At 38.4% G+C, this 18,939-nt stretch overlaps 1 protein-coding gene across 5 annotated transcripts in view; it reads right to left on the bottom strand.

Annotated features, from left to right (window-relative positions):
* Positions 1 to 18,939, bottom strand: part of snx14 (sorting nexin 14) — a 67,782-nt gene that overhangs the window by 39,668 nt on the left and 9,175 nt on the right. For 2 of the 5 annotated variants that reach the window (XM_056247110.1, XM_056247192.1), the window contains exons 4-19: positions 17,126 to 17,202; positions 12,631 to 12,709; positions 12,494 to 12,537; positions 12,293 to 12,380; positions 12,127 to 12,211; positions 11,744 to 11,900; positions 10,297 to 10,372; positions 10,049 to 10,093; positions 9,858 to 9,938; positions 6,909 to 7,023; positions 5,532 to 5,687; positions 5,327 to 5,451; positions 5,182 to 5,240; positions 4,180 to 4,203; positions 1,453 to 1,578; positions 990 to 1,122 (exon numbers count right to left, since the gene is read on the bottom strand). In XM_056247110.1, coding sequence (XP_056103085.1) covers positions 990 to 1,122; positions 1,453 to 1,578; positions 4,180 to 4,203; positions 5,182 to 5,240; positions 5,327 to 5,451; positions 5,532 to 5,687; positions 6,909 to 7,023; positions 9,858 to 9,938; positions 10,049 to 10,093; positions 10,297 to 10,372; positions 11,744 to 11,900; positions 12,127 to 12,211; positions 12,293 to 12,380; positions 12,494 to 12,537; positions 12,631 to 12,709; positions 17,126 to 17,202 — 1,470 coding nt within the window. The remainder of the gene's footprint in view (positions 1 to 989; positions 1,123 to 1,452; positions 1,579 to 4,179; positions 4,204 to 5,181; positions 5,241 to 5,326; positions 5,452 to 5,531; positions 5,688 to 6,908; positions 7,024 to 9,857; positions 9,939 to 10,048; positions 10,094 to 10,296; positions 10,373 to 11,743; positions 11,901 to 12,126; positions 12,212 to 12,292; positions 12,381 to 12,493; positions 12,538 to 12,630; positions 12,710 to 17,125; positions 17,203 to 18,939) is intronic. The other 3 variants (XM_056247317.1, XM_056247255.1, XM_056247390.1) reach the window with 3 other exon arrangements.

Below are 18,939 nucleotides of genomic sequence, written 5' to 3'. Positions count from 1 at the left end.
AGTGTAGACAGCGTCAGTCATTATAATCTGAACACACATCTGTATACTGTATCAGTGTAGACAGCGTCAGTCATTATAATCTGAACACACATCTGTATACTGTATCAGTGTAGACAGCGTCAGTCATTATAATCTGAACACACATCTGTATACTGTATCAGTGTAGACAGCATCAGTCATTATAATCTGAACACACATCTGTATACTGTATCAGTGTAGACAGCGTCAGTCACTATAAACTGAACACACATCTGTATGCTGTATCAGTGTAGACAGCGTCAGTCACTATAAACTGAACACACATCTGTATACTGTATCAGTGTAGACAGCGTCAGTCATTATAATGGGCTCTATTTGCTTTTGATGCGACGCTCACATCCAGTGTAAGCAAATATCAGCAGTAAAGCACCTGAACGCCAGTGGGCGGGGCCTGTGGTGTAATAATGTATCACTATTCATCAATGTCTTGCTCTAGAGGCAGGCATAATCAAATGTATTAACCCGTGTGATGTCACGGATCCCACAATATCAAAACTAGCTGGAGCTTGATTAAATAAATGCTTTGATTATGAGGACATTTAAGGGTAACGCTTCCTTTTACAGTCCTGTTACCCAAATACATACTATGTACTTATTATAGTAATTACAATTACTGGGTAATAACTAGGTACTAACCCTGAACCTACCCCTAACCCATGTACTTACCTTATATTAGCCAGTACTTTCTAGGTAAGTACACTCTTATGTCAAAAGAGGTAAGTTTTACTTCTCATGTCATGACCCTTTTAAAATATATATATATTTTTTTTTTTACATAGTTAAAGAAAATACTTAAATGGTTCCAACAGTTGTTGCTATGGTCCCGAAATTGGTATCAAGCACTGTGCAATTTTACTGGTACTGGTATTGACTACTGAAATGCTGGTATTGTGACAACACTAGTTCTGAAACTGTTCAGAGTCAGCACGTTTCTAAATGCTTTGTCTCACCGTGTCGTCTTCTCCTTCAATCATGGCATATTGTGGTAACATTGCGCCCTCCATCGTGCTGCTCTTAAACACACCCTTTATCTTGCTGCCAATTCGGCTGATCCCAAACGACTCGCCACGCTTCGACGTGTTCCTGTGCGCAAAAACACACAGCGGTCACAAATTCCGAATGGTTGCTTAAAAAAGACATACAGCACACGACACTGCAACAAAGTCACATGACCAATGACAGGGTATATAACTGACCAAATCATAATCACAGGAAATGATGGGTTTAACCTAAGAACAATTGCAATACAGATACAGGCTCAAACAATGCAAGGCAATGCAGACAGTCCAGTAAACCCATGCAGCAATCCTGTTGCCTGTGCAGAACTTGGACCAATTTTACCTCCAGAAAACGCTTTCTGACAGGCAAACTGGTCTAAGATGAGCCTGGGAACATCTTCCACCCCAGACTTACTTCCTGGGGAGGGCTGGTGATACTGTAGGGCGACGTGTTATGACAGATGTGGGTGAGGCTCTGGAATTGACCACTGGAGACCTGTGGCCAGTGACATAATTCCTGGCCAAAGGGATGCTGTCAAGTCTAAATGAAGCAAATAAGCATGCCAGCACAAGTAATGAGGGGGGAAAAAGAAGAAAAAAAACATACACATCAGCAATAAAAGGACAGCTGGAGATGGGAGAAGACAGATTCAAATGCACATCAAATTATCATTCATTACTAGTTCATTTACATGAACATTTGAAGGAAAAAAAAGGATCTAGTGTGTGTAGCCATGTAAGTCAGCAGTTAGTTTCAGCTTCAGATGGCATTCGCCATTCGCTGACTGCCTAAATCCTAATGCACACAAAACTGATCCAATCAGATTGCCCGACTACAACGTAATATCCATGAGTCAGAACAAAACTGTGTTGAGCTTGTGAGAAAGAAGTAGGTGCTGGATTTGCCAAAGTTTGAGAGGTCAGAATCAAATGTTTTCCACCGATTTCCAGTAGTTTTTGCGAACTACTGTAGATATAATCAAGGACTTTGTTACATTTGGTTTTCCCTCTGAGAAAAAAATCTGTATTTTTATCTTTTGGACGGAAAGTAATTCTTCTCACAGTAAGTCCACATGCATTTCTGCTAGTGTTTTCTGAACTGTTCTCGGCCAGAATGAGCTGTTACTGTCAGGGTTCTCATCTGCGCTTCTGTCGGTCTTGTTTTGTTAAATGTTTCTTTGTTTGTCTTCTGCTTGGTCTTTGTTTAAGTTGGCCATGTGCTCCTCATTGTTCATCATTCCCTGTCCACTGTTTTTGGACTGTGTACAGTCCACCTCTTTACCTGCCATCCCTAGTTTTGTCTGCCAACTTGTATAAGCACAAGAACGCTCATTCTAAATTTGAGTTCTCTCTCACAGATCTGTGACAGTTATATTATCCAGACTTTATGTCTCCACAGGGAATCAAAGGTCTGGTTACACAAGACACGTCAGATAGTGAATGTTAACAGCTCCACAAACTCCTTGATAAAAGCCGTGGCCACACTAGCTGACTCGAAACAACTCGATTTGGATTGGGGGGTTGGTTGGGTCACACTTTGCAACTGAGCCTATCACACTCACCAAAGAACAGACAATAGGCAACACACTTAACCTCACAAACAGCAAACTGTTGTAATGGACTGGTTACAGTTGGATTATCTTAACAGAAGAAATGAAGCGGAGAATATTTCCATCTCAAAGAAGGTGGAGCCTCAGATTCACAACTGGCTGTACAGTTCGAAGGGGTTTACCAGTCAGAGCGAACTATTCTAGAAAGCTATTTCGAATTCTAGAAACGAACTCCAAATGACTTCCTTTTGGCCTGATTTTGTTCTCCGTTTTAGTTTTAAGTACAAGGGCCTGTACTGTTGAATTGACTTGAGCTGAATAATGAGACTATTGTCTTCTGTACAGATGATTTATAGTTGAACTGAGTTTGTTTTAAACTGACGAAGGTTGCAACATTGACACTGTTAATAAACTAAATGAAATCCACCCTGAACTTAACTGAGCTGAATCATTACACTACTGTCTTCTGTAGAGCGCGTTTGCAGCTGAAATAGAGGTCTTTTAATAAATAATAAATTTGTATTTTATGGTTTAGAACTGTGAAGCTGCTTTGAAACATTTTGTATTGTATGATGTGCTATAAAGCTACAGCAAGATGGAGATTGTCTTCACGGTGAGCTCCTGTTCCCCATTCATTCGATGCCAAAACAGGGCATTTAAAAACGTGATGGGATCAGTGGGAAAATTCAGTCGCTTAGTTGATCAACCATCTTCCATATTAAGTGTTCAGTGTGAGAGATCCTCAATTACAGTGTCAAGATTTCAGCAAAGTTAGATGATTGTTGTGATATTACAACCCATTTTTGGGGTGTTTTGTCTCAAACAGCAAGCAATCTGACATCCAGCTGGAGAAATTGGCAGAAGTTAAAAATGTAAAAACCATCTCCTAGAATCCTTCTGATGTGACAACAAAAGAACCAAATGAAAAAAAATGTGTTCAACTTTCTTCAAATATAGAATAGGGCTGGGCAATATAACTGAGAAGAAGAAAAAAGTCATCTGATAATATTTCATATAGTGGGGAACAAAAGTCTGAGATCACATGGGAAGTCTGGTATTTTATTCATGTAAACATTGAAATTATTAGAAAGTTTTAGTACATTGTTTCCACTGAATCACACCAGACATTCTCAGATCATACCGGAGGTTCAGTTCATGTCGGCTTAATTTGATGCCTCTAGTAAAACAAGAAGAGATTTCATGTCTACATCATTTTTAAATTCAACTTAAAACTCATTCTTTTTCAGTAGTGGTCTAAGACTCTGAACCCACTGTATATATATTTTGACAATGAAAAAGATTTGTTCTGAAAAGGTTTAAAATGGTTAATATTTTCAATGAATGTAATTCCATAACCTTAAAAAATATAAAGTAAAAAATGTGTTAAAATCATCATGATATTTACTGTATTCATATTGCCACAAAAGCACTATTGAATATATTGTAAATATCTGATATATTGCCCCTCCTATCAAACGGTCTAAAGGTTCTTCATGGCATTGAGATGCGCTTTATGGCTTTCAGGCAGCTTTATAAGGCATGCAGTGAGAGCACTGGACAACAGCCACTTGAACCTCCATAAATACACTTACCTTAAATCATCCAAACTCAAATTCCTGGAATAACAGGCAAAAGGGGTTACCATCTACCCCACATGTCTCCCACTGCTACACATGTACACGTCTATATGAAGTGAATAATACTCACTCTTTGATAATGAAGCATATTCATGTTATATGAGCTTTCTCTCTCATACAGAATATACAGCAAAGAAAGGTGCCGTTTAACCGGGTGTAAATACCTGTTTTTTTGTTTTGTTTTATGCAACCCATTCAATATGACAATACAATATTTAAATTACTATTTGCTTTATTACAACAAAAACTAAAGAAAAATGATGCTATTGAACTGTAAAATAAAAATAGTTGTTAATAATAATTTTATTTAGAACAAGAGCAAAATTACAATAGAAATGTTTATGGCTGTCTTCTGTGCTTTCAAATCAGTTGTCAATAGGGGTGTAACAATATATTGTGTCTCAATATATCGCAATACAAAAATGCAACAATATGTATCGTGGAGAGTTAAACCCAAAATTAAAATTTTGTGAGAAAATAAATTATGTTTACAGAGTTTTAGTGTCACTACTACATCAAACTACTATATATATTGTTGAAAATAATGCAATGGGTACATATTTGTGGGTCCTTATAATGCCAAATGTCTTTTGTTACCATTAAAAAGTGGCCGACATTATTTTGAATATATGTAGTCAGTGACAGAGTGCAAGCATATTTGTCTAAAATAAATCTGTATTTTAATTTTTCCTGAATGTAATACCAAATTTTGCGTTTTAAATCAACAGTACATTTTTTGTTAACCTTTTTACCATATGTCTTGAAGTATCACGATAATATCGTATCGTGATATGTATCGAATCATGACATGAGGGTATCGTTACACCCCTAGTTGTCAGTCATTTCATAATCAAACTATGTCTGAACAGAACTATTTTTAGCAATCCCAACTGTATTCTGCTGCTGCGTGAGTGTAGCAACACACACACACACACACACAAATGCAAGGAAACTCACCTGTTTAGCTTTGAATTTCGAGCAGGAGACTCAGCACCCCAGAGCAGATGTCGGAAATACTGAGGATGAACAGAGACAGGCGCATGATGGAGAGTTTAAACACAACATCTTCAGCAGCTCTGAGAAAGCAATCCCTGGAGGTTACCTCATCACTGTGGCAGAACATGGGGGTGAAGACCTTCTCCAGCAGAGACAGCACATGCTCATAGGCCTCGAACAGACACCGCATCGTCTGGAGCTTCACCACGCCGGTGTACGGCCCCTGAGCGACTGAGGGAGTGACAGAGAGAACAATGAGAGACCGTGGCACACAACACAGGTGCTGCACAGAAAGCTGTGATGACACTGACTGTTGTGGATCTCATCTATGATGAAGGGGTCAAAGCTAATCTTGTCGATGCTCTCCTCCAGACAGTACGTCTCATAGATCTTCTGCACCTCCTCATGCAAACGCTGCATCTCTGCGTCACTCAGGTCAGGACACAGGATCCGGTCATTAAACTCCTCTACACACACAAAAACCCACATTTGCATTCATTAGCATTGATTAAACACTGTGCACGTTAACATTATGCATTATGAACTTTTCAACAACTGCTGTTCATCGTTCACAATACGTGTGAGCAATTTGGTCAACCAAGTTATCTACTTAAAGCAATAGTTCATTTCAAAATGTTGTCACCCTCAAGTTGTTTCAAACCTGTATGAGTTTCTTTCTTCTGCTGAACACAAAGGAAGATATTTTGAAGAATGTGGGTTACCAGACAGGGACCCCATTGACTTCCATAGTAGGAAAAAAAAATACTATTGAAGTCAATGTCTGGTTAGCCACATTCTTCAAAATATTTTCTTTTGTGCTTTTGAAAATCATACAGGTTTGAAACAACTTGAGGGTGAGGAAATGATGAAAGAATTTTCATTTTGAAGTGAACTAATCCTTAAAAAGTTTGTTGCCAAACCAACTGCACTGATCTTATCGTGACTGTCAAAGAATAAATCACTTTTGTGGTCAAAAACTAATTAAAAATGCACAAACTTGAATTAAAGCAGCATATGTAGTTTTCACTAGGACATTCCAGGGCACAGTGCGAGAAAGGTTTGCAACTTTTTCAATGGATCTTGGTGGACTAACATAAAGAAATGTCCAGCGGATAACGCTGCTAGGACAACTGCCAGACACCTCTAGAGCAAAGAGGATGCATAGTACCAAACTAGCAAAGAACAAGCAGCATCGAAAAACAGACTGCAGTGTCGCCTCACATCTCTTTAGGCTGGGACAAAAACCAGACCTGAAACAGACCTGATAAAACTAGACCTGATTCTGACCGAACAGTATTTTTTTAACCCAACCAGACCTGGATATAAAAGGCAGCGACATCTACGCAGCCCTGCATGCCTGTGATGAGTGGTGAGTGGTTTCTTAACCAAAAAACAAGAGACAAATAAGAAATAGGTGTAGATTCAAAAGTATGCCCAGAAATTCATTCTCCGATCTTTCTATGTATTTTTCATGTTAGCAGATATTGTGATTTTGCCATCTACATGTATGATTACTGAAAACATTTGTGCTGAAGTTGATTAATCTATAATCAATTTAGTTACATTAACACCATCTAATGGGTTAATCATGTACTGGCATGTCTTTTGGTAACAGAAACCCTCACCTCCCCTTTTAGTTAGTGATGGCACAGTCATGAGTGGTGTTGATGTTAAGTACATGTCCTCACCCACAGTCAGGCAGAACTGCAGGACGTGTACCGCTCCTTCCTCCTTCAGGAAACTCATGAAGCGGAACAACAAATCCTGCTGCTCTCTGATCTCCTTCAAATCCAACTTCAACACCTGGCAGAATAACAAATAAAGGAAATAACCTGTGATGTTTTCAGAAAATTACTAAACTCAAGGACTCAAAAAACATTGAAATGATATTGGAAGTACAGTGTTGAATTCATCAACCTTATCACTACACAGCAAAATCCCCAGAGTTAAAGCTGCAGTCTGTAGCTTTTTTGGGGTTAAAAATTATCCAAAATACTTATTTGAGAAAATACATAACCAGCCAGTGTTCAAAACTTTCTGCTTGCCTTAGCTCGATTCAAAGCGGTAAGCTTGTGATAATGTTTTTAATTCCAGTGGTACTGGTGGATTTCAGCGGGAGATTCGAGCATGTCTTTGCGCCATTACGTCACATCTGCACACACACATCTGTACACACACATCTGCACACACACATCTGCACACACACATCTGTACACACACACATCTGTACACACACACATCTGTACACATAAAGAAGAGTCTCGGCTAGTAGACTATATTGAGTCATTACGTCACATCTGTACACATAAAGAAGAGTCTCGGCTAGTAAGCTATATTGAGTCATTACGTCACATCTGTACACATAAAGAAGAGTCTCGGCTAGTAGGCTATATTGCGTGTGAGGATGTTGGAGGTGGAGATTTATAGCCTTTTCTCACAGCATTTGATATAATTAAACTTATCAATTTGATGGCGGATCCAGAAAGGTTAAAACGACAATCACCAGTGACAACTGCAGATTCACCCGCTGTAAAATGCCAAAGACTTCGTTCGGACTTCGGAGTGGCTACAGAAAAAAGAGACTGCACAGGCCCATGCGAAAACAAGGATAAATATCGGAAGGACATTACATGTAGTCACGCAATGCTGACGTTGTTAACATTAACAATTTGAGAACAAAGTATAATTTGCACGGTTTTGCGTGATATGATAACATATAAGCGATTGTTAGACTTAATCAGCGCGATTTACTGCAATGACAGAACCAGAACAAAGGTGGATGTTTCTTATGTTGGTCATACTTCCAAAAAGAATAATCTGTGATTCTGAATGCCAGTATCCACACCGGCAGTGACTGACACACACTCTCTCCTCAAACACCGTGTTCATCCGCGCTGTGCCGTGTCGAGGGTCGAAGTACAACTCACGTAAAATTGATAATTCCGCGAATGACTGCAATTTCAGATTTCGAACAGAGATGGCGACAAAGAGGAAAAACGCCGGACTGCAGCTTTAAATCAACTCTGCTCAGAGTTCATATGGTCCCACTCTAAAAAATGTCAACTCTGTTCAGTTAAAGTGAATGAGATAATTAAGTGATGAATGAAGTGACATTGAGCATTAGTGATGAACACCTGCTGTTAACAAGCAGAATTACTGAACGAAAGAGAAACAAAATAACTACAACTGACTTCCAGCCACAGCCTTAGATGAAATCAAATGAAGATAAAAGAAGACATTACATCTCTGAAGATCTCAGCAGAGGAGGAATAAACAACTCCATAAACAGCATAACCAGCCTCACTTATTAATAACAAGATTTACTTTATTTCTGTCATACGTCTATATAAGTTATTTTTAAGAATTAATACAGGTTTAGATGTTTTATTAGAAATGTTTGGTCACCACTATGGTGATCAGTGTTTTCTTTAGTTGGGCAGTTTCACTCTTGACTTTTACTGTGAGTTTATGATCTTTGTAACAGTGTTTACCAAAACATATAATTTGTTGCAAAGGACGCCATGAACTAAGATGGTGCTATAGTTTTCAACATAACTGGAGATCTTTCCGAGCAGTTCTCAGGAAATCTCCCAAAAAGAAACAAGGCCGGTGGATCTCAGACAAATTCCTTTGAGAATCCAACCAGTAAACATGAATACAACAGTTTGGCAAAATGACATGAAACATTAAATAATTTCCCCACAACTTGATTGGTTCTTCATAGACAAGCTTAGACAAGGTTAGACAACGGTCTAGTTTCATTTCCCATATTTGTTATTTTTACACTCACACAACCAAAGTCAGGAGTTTTCACTAGTTTCGAACACTACATTTTGTTCAAATGTTAGGATGCCTAAAAGGGAAGTAAGGTAAGAGTTAGTCATAATAGACCCAAAGGGGAAGTCAAGTAAAAGTTTATCATAAGGTTAGATCATCTAAAGGTCATATTTTTAGAGTCAGAAACATTATTAGTTCTAAAAGATAGTTTACTATTTTATCTATTAAAAATCCACCACAGTATTCATTGTAAATATAATTATAAAATTGTAACAAATAACCTTTTTTGGTCTGGAATAAGATTAGTGAATTATTCTACTTTCTGATGCTGAAAAATGTATCAGCTGATCATCTTTGTTTCATGGCATCCTTTGCAACACATTTTGTGTTTTGGTAAACACTGTTACAAAGACCACAAACTCACAGTCCAACTGCCCAACTAAATGGAACACTGATCACCATAATGGTGACCAAACATTTTCGATAAACCTCAACATCTAAACCTCTGTTAATTCTCAAAAAGAACTGTAGATGTACGAGAAATAAAGTCAAACTGGTTAGTAATAAGTGAAGCTGGTAATGCTGTTTGTGGAGTTGTTTATTCCTCCTCTGCTGAGATCTTCACAGATTTAATGTCTTCTTTTCTCTTCAGTTGATTTCATTTAAGGCTGTGGCTGGAAGTCAGTTGTAGTTCTTGTTTCTCTTCACTTCAGTGATTCTGCTTGTTACCAGCAGGCGTTCACTAATGCTCAATGTCACTTAATTATTCACTTAATTATCTCATTACTTCAACTCTGAATCAGAGTTACTTTCACTTTCACACTTAAGCACCATGTTAAGGTGACATAAGTTGTACATACCGAAGATTTCTTGTTGCGTGGATCTGCAAACTTCTCCAGGAAGGGCACCAGAGCAGATGGAGGATCGTAGATTGGCTCAGGCTATCAGAAAAATTACATACAAATACGAAAAAAAAAAAAACATTATTAAAACACACTTGGCAGGAAAGGCTGACTGAACAGTCTGTTATTGATTTGTTTGAATCACTCACTGGACTATCATCGATGAAGATGAGCACCATGTGATTTACTGTGTCCTGCGGAAAAATATGTGATTTATAGATTGGATAAACAACTACAAGATTCACACACAGAAAAACAACTTTTATTTACATGTATATGTTTATATGTATAATAAATGCAGCTATTGGATAAAATATACAAACAAAATTTGGACAGTTGTAACCAGATAATATTTATGGTTTAATATCCTTATTTAAAGGTAACCTGTTACACTCACAGGATCAGCCACAAAGTCCATTATTGGCAGAAACACAGAGCCTGTCATGACCTCTCGAATCAGCAGGGCCAAAGACCTGAGAGTGAATCACAGAGCTTAAATGAGTTTAGCAGAGGAACATCAACTGATCCTCATCACACTTTACACGCAGTATTTCACGCCTAGAAACGTTCAGACATTAGTGGTAAAATCATTAAGATGGTTCTCAAATCACTATAAATGGTCGTGTCTTTGTTATACATTGCTGTTCAAACATTTAGGGTCAGTACGATATCTTAAATAAATTAATTCTTTTATTGACCAAGGATGCATTAAATTAATCAAAAGTGACAGTAACTAGACTTTTACATGGTTACAAAAAAAACCTCTTTCCAATAAATGCTGTCCTTTGATTAACTTTCTATTCATCAAAGAATCTTGGAAACACAGTTTCCACAAAAATATGAAGCAGCACAACTGTTTTCAACATTGATAATAATAAGAAATGTTTCTTGAGCAACAAATCAGAACATTAGAAGACTGGAGTAATGATGCCAAAAATTCAGCTTTGTTGTGTAATTGTTCTAGTGCAACTTCACACGATCAACAAGGTGCATGGAAAGAAGAAACAAAGTTATTTTTGGAGAACACCAGCAACAGTTGTGACGTCAGGCGGTCAGAACAAACAAAAGATGGAGCTGAAAAAGTAATGCTGTTTTATTTTGCCAATGCGTTTCGGCGCACAGGCCTTCATTGGGGCTAAAAGGTTACAGGTGTTCATAGGTTATGATAAATAATGGATTATTTCCTCCAGTTGAGACGCTTCAGATGAACACTGTTCACCATGATGGTTTTGAATTGCTTGAAATATGATTGGAATCACTTCAAAAACGAAAAATACAGTAAAGTGCAACATATAGGCTACATAACATTATAATGAGATATAATATATAATTGTGTGCTTTGGACATGGCTTTTAATGGTGGGACTTTTGTTTTTGTAATCAGGCTCTAAAAAATTATATACAAATTTGGATTTAGATGTATCGGCCAATATATCGGTTATCAGCTTTCAAATATCAAGAATTATCGGTTATCGGCCAAAATTTTCATTACGGTGCATCCCTTCTTTTTTCATTGTGGTTGTTTGCTAGTTTTAATTTTGTCCTTGTTTGTATTTAAAGGAACCAATCTTCACATGTAACCTTTTAACCCTGATGAAGGCCTGTGCGCTGAAACGCGTTGGCAAAATAAAACAGCATTACTTTTTCAGAAAATTTTGCTTTGCCATCGTTGAATTTTAAAATATATTAGAACAGAAAAACAGTCACTTAAATTTGTAGTAATAGTTTTACAGAATTTCTGATTAAATGCAGCCTTGATAAGCATAAGAGAAAAACTTCTTCCAAAAACATTTAAAAAATCTCACTGACCCGAAGGGTTTGAAGGATATCGTATCAGAGGTGTACCTGCAGTCTGTGGCTCTCGGCGGCATGACGTAAGGAAACAGCAGTTCTGTGAGTTTCCTCAAGTACAGCAGCTCATCTTTGCGGCTCCGCAGGGCCACATGCAGATCGGCACCGTACTCAGCTAGTGCTGCCTGCTGGAGGCTCTCGGTGTTCTTCACTGATCACACACAATTTAAACAAAATAACATCTTACAAAAAATAACTACCGGTAATTGAAATGATGGAAAACGTCATTTATACTCCTAAGTTTATACCATGAGTTACGACAGAAATGCTCCATAGGAATGGAAGTTTAAAGACCCGTCTCTTCCTTTTCATTAGTTTGTTTAGTTTTAATTCTAGACCCAATCTCTTATATTTTATGATTTAATCACAGGACACACCTTTCTGCTGTGCTTTTGCCATGATCTCAATGTGCTTCATAGCCGCTTTCATCATTTTGTCCATCACAAGTGAGGGCACATCCACCTGCAAGACAATTTTAGTCAGTATGCCACTTTACAGATGCATGTCAATTGTGATATCTGTGTCAATGGATTGTGTATGTACTCTCTGTGCTCGGTGAGCCAGAACTGCAGCAAAGAAACGGATTGTTTGTCTCAGTTCATCCACACACGCTTCGTCATCTGTAATATCTCTGATTGCAGATCATCAAAAAAGAGAGAAAAAAAAGGTGAGTTGAATACCTTTTTAATTTCCCCAGCTAAAACGTCGTGATAAAAGCAACATTTGCATTAAAAGCAGCCATACCTGTACCATGGGTACACAAAGTTCTCGAGAACTAACTCCAAAACCTGAAGATCAGTCAAGCAAAGTGTAAATAAATTGGTTCGATTTATGAATTTGCTTATATATCATTTTACTTGTGACTGGAGTTATGGCTCTACCTCTGAAATACTGGCATCCACTTTGGACGACACCTTTAAGTCCAGCCATGGCTGATAGTTCTCCAGCAGAAGGGTCGGTCTTTGGAAGAAAAACACAAATCCTTTATATAGTTACATTTACATCTTCATTATTCAATCAAGCAGAATTGATGTTTCACAAGGTTTCACAAGCAGAATTGATGTTGTCTGTGGCGAGCAGGGTGAGGCAGAGAGCAGTGGGAACAGAGCGAGGCTGGAGGCATGAACACGCTCTCACAGAAACAATTCTTCATGCGACCTAAACCCCGTTTCAAACTAAAATGCCAGAGTGAAAACCCCCTTAATTAACTACACAAGAATACAGCAAGCATTTTTTTAAACTATATTTCAAGAAAATGAAGAACAAATAATTTGCATCAGTTGTGTGTTCGCTTTATTATGTTTTTAAAGCTGCAGTCCGCGTTTTTCCTCTTTGTCGCCATCTCTGTTCGAAATCTGCAATTGCATTCATTCGCGGACTTATCAACTTTACGTGAGTTGTACTTCGACACCCTCGACACGGCACAGCGCGGATGAACACGATGTTTGAGGAGACTGTGAGGCTGTCAGTCACACCGCCGGTGTGGATACTGGCATTCAGAATCACAGATTATTCTTTTTGGAAGTATGACCAACATACGAATTTTCACCGGAAAATGTAATCTGAACTAGTAAGAAACATCCACTTTTGTTCTGGTTCTGACATTGCAGTAAATCGCGCTGATTAAATCTAACAATCGCTTATAAGTTATCATATCACACAAAACTGTGCAAATTATACTTTGTTCTCAAATTGTTAATGTTAACAACGTCAGCATTGCGTGACTACATGTAATGTCCTTCCGATATTATCCTTGTTTTCGCATGGGCCGGTTGCAGTCTCTTTTTTCTGTAGCCACTCCGAAGTCTGAACGAAGTCTTTTGCATTTTACAGCGGGTGAATCTGCAGTTGTCACTGGTGATTGTCGTTTGAATTAAATAAAGTGCTGTGAGAAAAGGCTATAAATCTCCACCTCCAACATCCTCACTCGCAATATAGCCTATACTAGCCGAGACTCTTCTTTATGTGTACAGATGTGTGTGTGTGTGCAGATGTGTGTGTGCAGATGTGTGTGTACAGATGTGTGTGTGTACAGATGTGACGTAATGGCGCAAAGACATGCTCGAATCTCCCGCGGAAGTCCACCAGTACCACTGGAGTTAAAAACATTATTACAAGCTTACCGTTTTAAATCGAGCTAAGGCAAGCAGAGAGTTTTGAACACTGGCTGGTTATGTATTTTGGATCATTTTTAACCCAAAAAAAGCTACGGACTGCAGCTTTAACTTAAAGAAGCCACTTTTAACTTTATCGTATTGTTATATTACGATGCTATCATATTTTGTGCAGCAAATCAGTTTTTTTTTTAATTATAAATAAAAAAGCCTGACAATGTCACTGCTAGATACCTATAAGTATTGTGGTATTCCACCATGTTTCTCACTGTGACGCCATTAACTCTTGCAGATCAGGGCTTGATCAAGCTTCGCACTGGTATTTATGGATTTGTGGTGGAGTTCATGTGCATTTTACTTGTAAATACGATCTTTCCAACATGACTTGCCATTATGCTGCCTTCACGTACTATCCCAATTATCATATACACTCACCGGCCACTTTATTAGGTACCCCATGCTAGTAACGGGTTGGACCCCCTTTTGCCTTCAGAACTGCCTCAATTCTTCGTGGCATAGATTCAACAAGGTGCTGGAAGCATTCCTCAGGGAGTTTGGTCCATATTGACATGATGGCATCACACAGTTGCCGCAGATTTGTCGGCTGCACATCCATGATGCGAATCTCCCGTTCCACCACATCCCAAAGATGCTCTATTGGGTTGAGATCTGGTGACTGTGGAGGCCATTTTAGTACAGTGAACTCATTGTCATGTTCAAGAAACCAATTTGAAATGATTAGAGCTTTGTGACATGGTGGAAGTAGCCATCAGAGGATGGGTACATGGTGGCCATAAAGGGATGGACATGGTCAGAAACAATGCTCAGGTAGGCCGTGGCATTTAAACGACGCCCAATTGGCACTAAGGGGCCTAAAGTGTGCCAGGAAAACATCCCCCACACCATTACACCACCACCACCAGCCTGCACAGTGGTAACAAGGCATGATGGTTCCATGTTCTCATTCTGTTTACGCCAAATTCTGACTCTAACATCTGAATGTCTCAACAGAAATCGAGACTCATCAGACCAGGCAACATTTTTCCAGTCTTCAACTGTTCAATTTTGGTGAGCTCTTGCAAATTGTAGCCTCTTTTTCCTATTTGTAGTGGAGATGAGTGGTACCCGGTGGAGTCTTCTGCTGTTGTAGCCCATCCGCCTCAAGGTTGTGCGTGTTGTGGCTTCACAAATGCTTTGCTGCATACCTCGGTTGTAACGAGTGGTTATTTCAGTCACTGTTGCCCTTCTATCAGCTCGAACCAGTCTGGCCATTCTCCTCTGACCTCTGGCATCAACAAGGCATTTCCGCCCACAGAACTGCCGCTCACTGGATGTTTTTTCTTTTTCGGACCATTCTCTGTAAACCCTAGAGATGGTTGTGCGTGAAAATCCCAGTAGATTAGCAGTTTCTGAAATACTCAGACCAGCCCTTCTGGCACCAACAATCATGCCACGTTCAAAGTCACTCAAATCAACTTTCTTCCCCATACTGATGCTCGGTTTGAACTGCAGGAGATTGTCTTGACCATGTCTACATGCCTAAATGCACTGACTTGCCGCCATGTGATTGGCTGCTTAGAAATTAAGTGTTAACGAGCAGTTGGACAGGTGTACCTAATAAAGTGGCCGGTGAGTGTATGTGAGCTTCCTAGATTAAAATTGGACATGAATGCCCTCTGAAGTCGTATTTACCACGGGGGAGCTCGGGGATAATGCTGTTATTACGAGATAGTCGCATTCAAGTGCTTCTGTTGTCGGAAATAACAGGAATCATGGAGGACACCAGGTTTATTCTTGCCTTTTTATTGGGAGAATCGTTTTAAAGCCAAAATGATATTTAGCGTCCCATTAATTGACAACCATAAAGATTCACCGCACGCTATAGTCAGCTTGCTGACAATTCTAGAATTTGGGTCAAATACAGGCTATTTCTGCTGTGTGTAAAACATACAATGCGCTTCAAATGATTATTTCTATATGTAAACATGCACTACTTTAACGACAAGACCAGGCGATGTAGCGGTTGTGGGAAAACCTAATAAAGCATGCAGTCACAGCAGCAATCCTTCTCTTCTTCAGCATGTTTAAAGTTTATGGCCAACTCGGGAACTTGGGTTCGAAAATCATCCCAGAGCTTCGCAGTGGTAAATACGACTTGAGAAGGCATTCCAGTTTTTCCATGTCCAATTTTTAACTAGGAATTTCATATTTATTATTATTCCGACAGCATATGAAGGCAGCATAATTTTGCTACCCAAGTTCCCGAGATTATTTATGTTAAAGTTCAGCCGGTTCTCACCTCCTTCTTCCCCACACTACAGACGGTGATACATTGTCCCTTCATTTTTGCTGTAGAATTTTACTGTTGAATTGTTTTTTGGTTTTGTTGGTCTTTCCCAAGTATTTTTCTTGCCTTTTAAGCTGAATGGGACCCTTTTTATTAGACTGTGACGACACGTTTCTAATTGTTTTAATTTTGCTACACTTTGTGTTCTTTTACCTTGGCAGTAAGTCACAAAAAACTAACACTGCTGCTTTCTTTTTCTTTTTTTTGGAAAGTCATGGAAAAGCTATCTTTTGTTATTGGAGCAAACGGGAATAAAAAAACAAATCATATTTGCTGTCGTCTCATACACCTCTATAGAAGTTTAATAAACTATGACGACTTCCACTTCTGAGAAACCCAGAAATGTGAAAAGGGTCCATAGTGTAAATCGCAAAACTTGAAAGAAAGTTTTTAAAATTCAATATAATTTTCTCAATCCTTGCTTTTCGAAGAACCAACTCATAATGCTTGCTTGAACAGAAAGAACACATCACCCACGTTCAAAAGGGGGAAAAAAACGGGTGTTGGAGGTGTAGCCCGGAGAAAGTTCAACAGACAGCCACTTTTCAGTCGAGTGCGTTATACAAACAGACAACAGAAGTCCAGATGTCTGTAGTTCTCTCTCTCCCTCTTCCTTGAGTCCGAGGCGCTCCTCCGTGGGTCTTGAGACCAGTGGGCAACACAGCTGTTATTTGCTCCCACTCATTCCCAACCTCGCCCTGCTTGCCACAGATACTAATGTAGTTACATTAGGAGCAGCATTTTAATCACAAAGAAATAATCAATGACACTGAAATATGGGAGAAGGGTTTAAATAATGTCAGGAGGGAAATAATGTAACAATGTGAACCAAAACCATATTAATAGTCCAAAAAACAAAACTTACATTTTTTAATTCTAAACATAATTTCTTATTTCGTTCTTTTGAGATCATACCTGTGGCGTGTGCACTGGTTTTTCCCACATACTGCACAGCTGTGACCCAGAGGGAATAATTCCTGCTGTTCCTGTGGCTAAAGATACACAGATATACAGTATTCATAAATACAGTACAGTAAGGCTGTCAATCTTACTCTATAATACTATTCGAATTCCATTCCTTATTTTATTTAATATTCGAATATTAAATGCTCAAATTCATCCTATTATTAATATTTACGACATTACTCAGGCTTATGGATCGCCAATGCCACTATAGCATGTGGTTGTTTTTACACGTTCTGTCTACTAGAGGGACATCTAACATTACAATAAACATTTTATTCGTGCTGAATATGGTTGAAGCCATAGACATAATAAATACATAGACGCCCTATTGGCCGCTGGAGCGTACTTCAACGGCGCCGCCATATTGTGGATGGCAACTTTCCCATACCTCTCATACCGGGAATTGAGAAAAATTCCTGTTTTGTGCGCTGTTTGGGGCTATACACATCGCCACACAATAGAAAACAGCTTTCGAGGAATTACCTTTCACAAGCAAGACTGAACGTTTGTTTTTGGTTGTATTTGGTCATGATTTAATTAGTAATAGTAACGTTCAGAGGATAAATTTAAAAATACTACTGTTATTGTGTCACGAAATGTAGTTTTAATAGTTTTTCAGTCAACAATGTAGTTGTTTAAAGCTCAAATATGTGGTTTGTTTATAAAGAGAGCGCCTATTTAAAAATTTGATCTGACGTTTTCGGAGTTGTAAGATGCGCTCAGCGCTCGTCTACCCCGCCTGGAACAGCCGTCCCTCGGCCAGTGCTTCTCAAGTTTTGCCGCTGACTCGGATGTCTGTAGTCTAGTGGTTAAACATGAGATATAATTCGTCTTGTGTATATCTAACTGGCGATCTTTGGTCTCATTAATCTATAAATGGTTCCCTGGTAAATCGTTTTGGCTGAGGGCAAAGTGAAGTTTCATAACTTTATATTTAGGCTATTTTAACGTTGTATCCTGCTGTATGTTTGACTGAAACTACTTCTGTTATACTGATCAATAAAACTGAAATTTAACAAAAAGAGTTAAATATTAAAGTCACTATTTAGCTTATTTTTTATTGTGTATATTCTGTAATTGATATTTCTTATTCTATTGCTATTATTATAGTATTATTAATAAACTATGCTATTATCAATATTTTTATGATTCTATTATTGTATTTATGATATTATATAATTATGCTATTCATTACTATTTTATTTGCTGTATACTATTTGTTTATTTTATTGACTAAACTATTTACTATTACTTCTCACTTTATGTTATATTTACTATTTGCATTGCACTAGTTGTACCGTAACATTTGTATTATCATAAAGGATCCATCAGTTATCTTTGTTATTGCTACAATCTGGTCAATCACAAAAAATGCTTTTTCAACAATAAGAAAACTTAAATTATATCTCAGTATGGGGGTCTTCACCATTCTTATCCAAGAATAAAAAGCCAAATACATGACAAGCCTGAGCTTTGACCATTCTTTATTAAAAAAAAAAAATTTATAAGTCTAACTATCGAGATTTTAAATAACTAGAGATGGAACTTTTTGTACACCACATACAAACCACTGAAATCGGTTGATAAATGTAAAAACAGTTTGTTTTTATCCAGAAAAGACGCAGCTCCCCCGTTTACTTACATTTGATTACAGTGCAGTCTTGCCCTCCGCAAAATGGCGGACCCGTCGACGTATCGCAGCAACGTTCCAAAGCGGCCAATAGGGCGTCTATGTATTTATTATGTCTATGGTTGAAGCGCTT

This window comes from Rhinichthys klamathensis, unplaced genomic scaffold (assembly GCF_029890125.1).
Source record: "Rhinichthys klamathensis goyatoka isolate OS25496 unplaced genomic scaffold, OSU_Roscu_1.1 h1tg000001l_1, whole genome shotgun sequence".
In the NCBI taxonomy this organism is placed as follows: domain Eukaryota; kingdom Metazoa; phylum Chordata; class Actinopteri; order Cypriniformes; family Leuciscidae; genus Rhinichthys; species Rhinichthys klamathensis.
The sequence above is the reverse complement of the archived record's forward strand: the minus strand, read 5'-3'. Positions and strand labels throughout refer to the sequence as shown.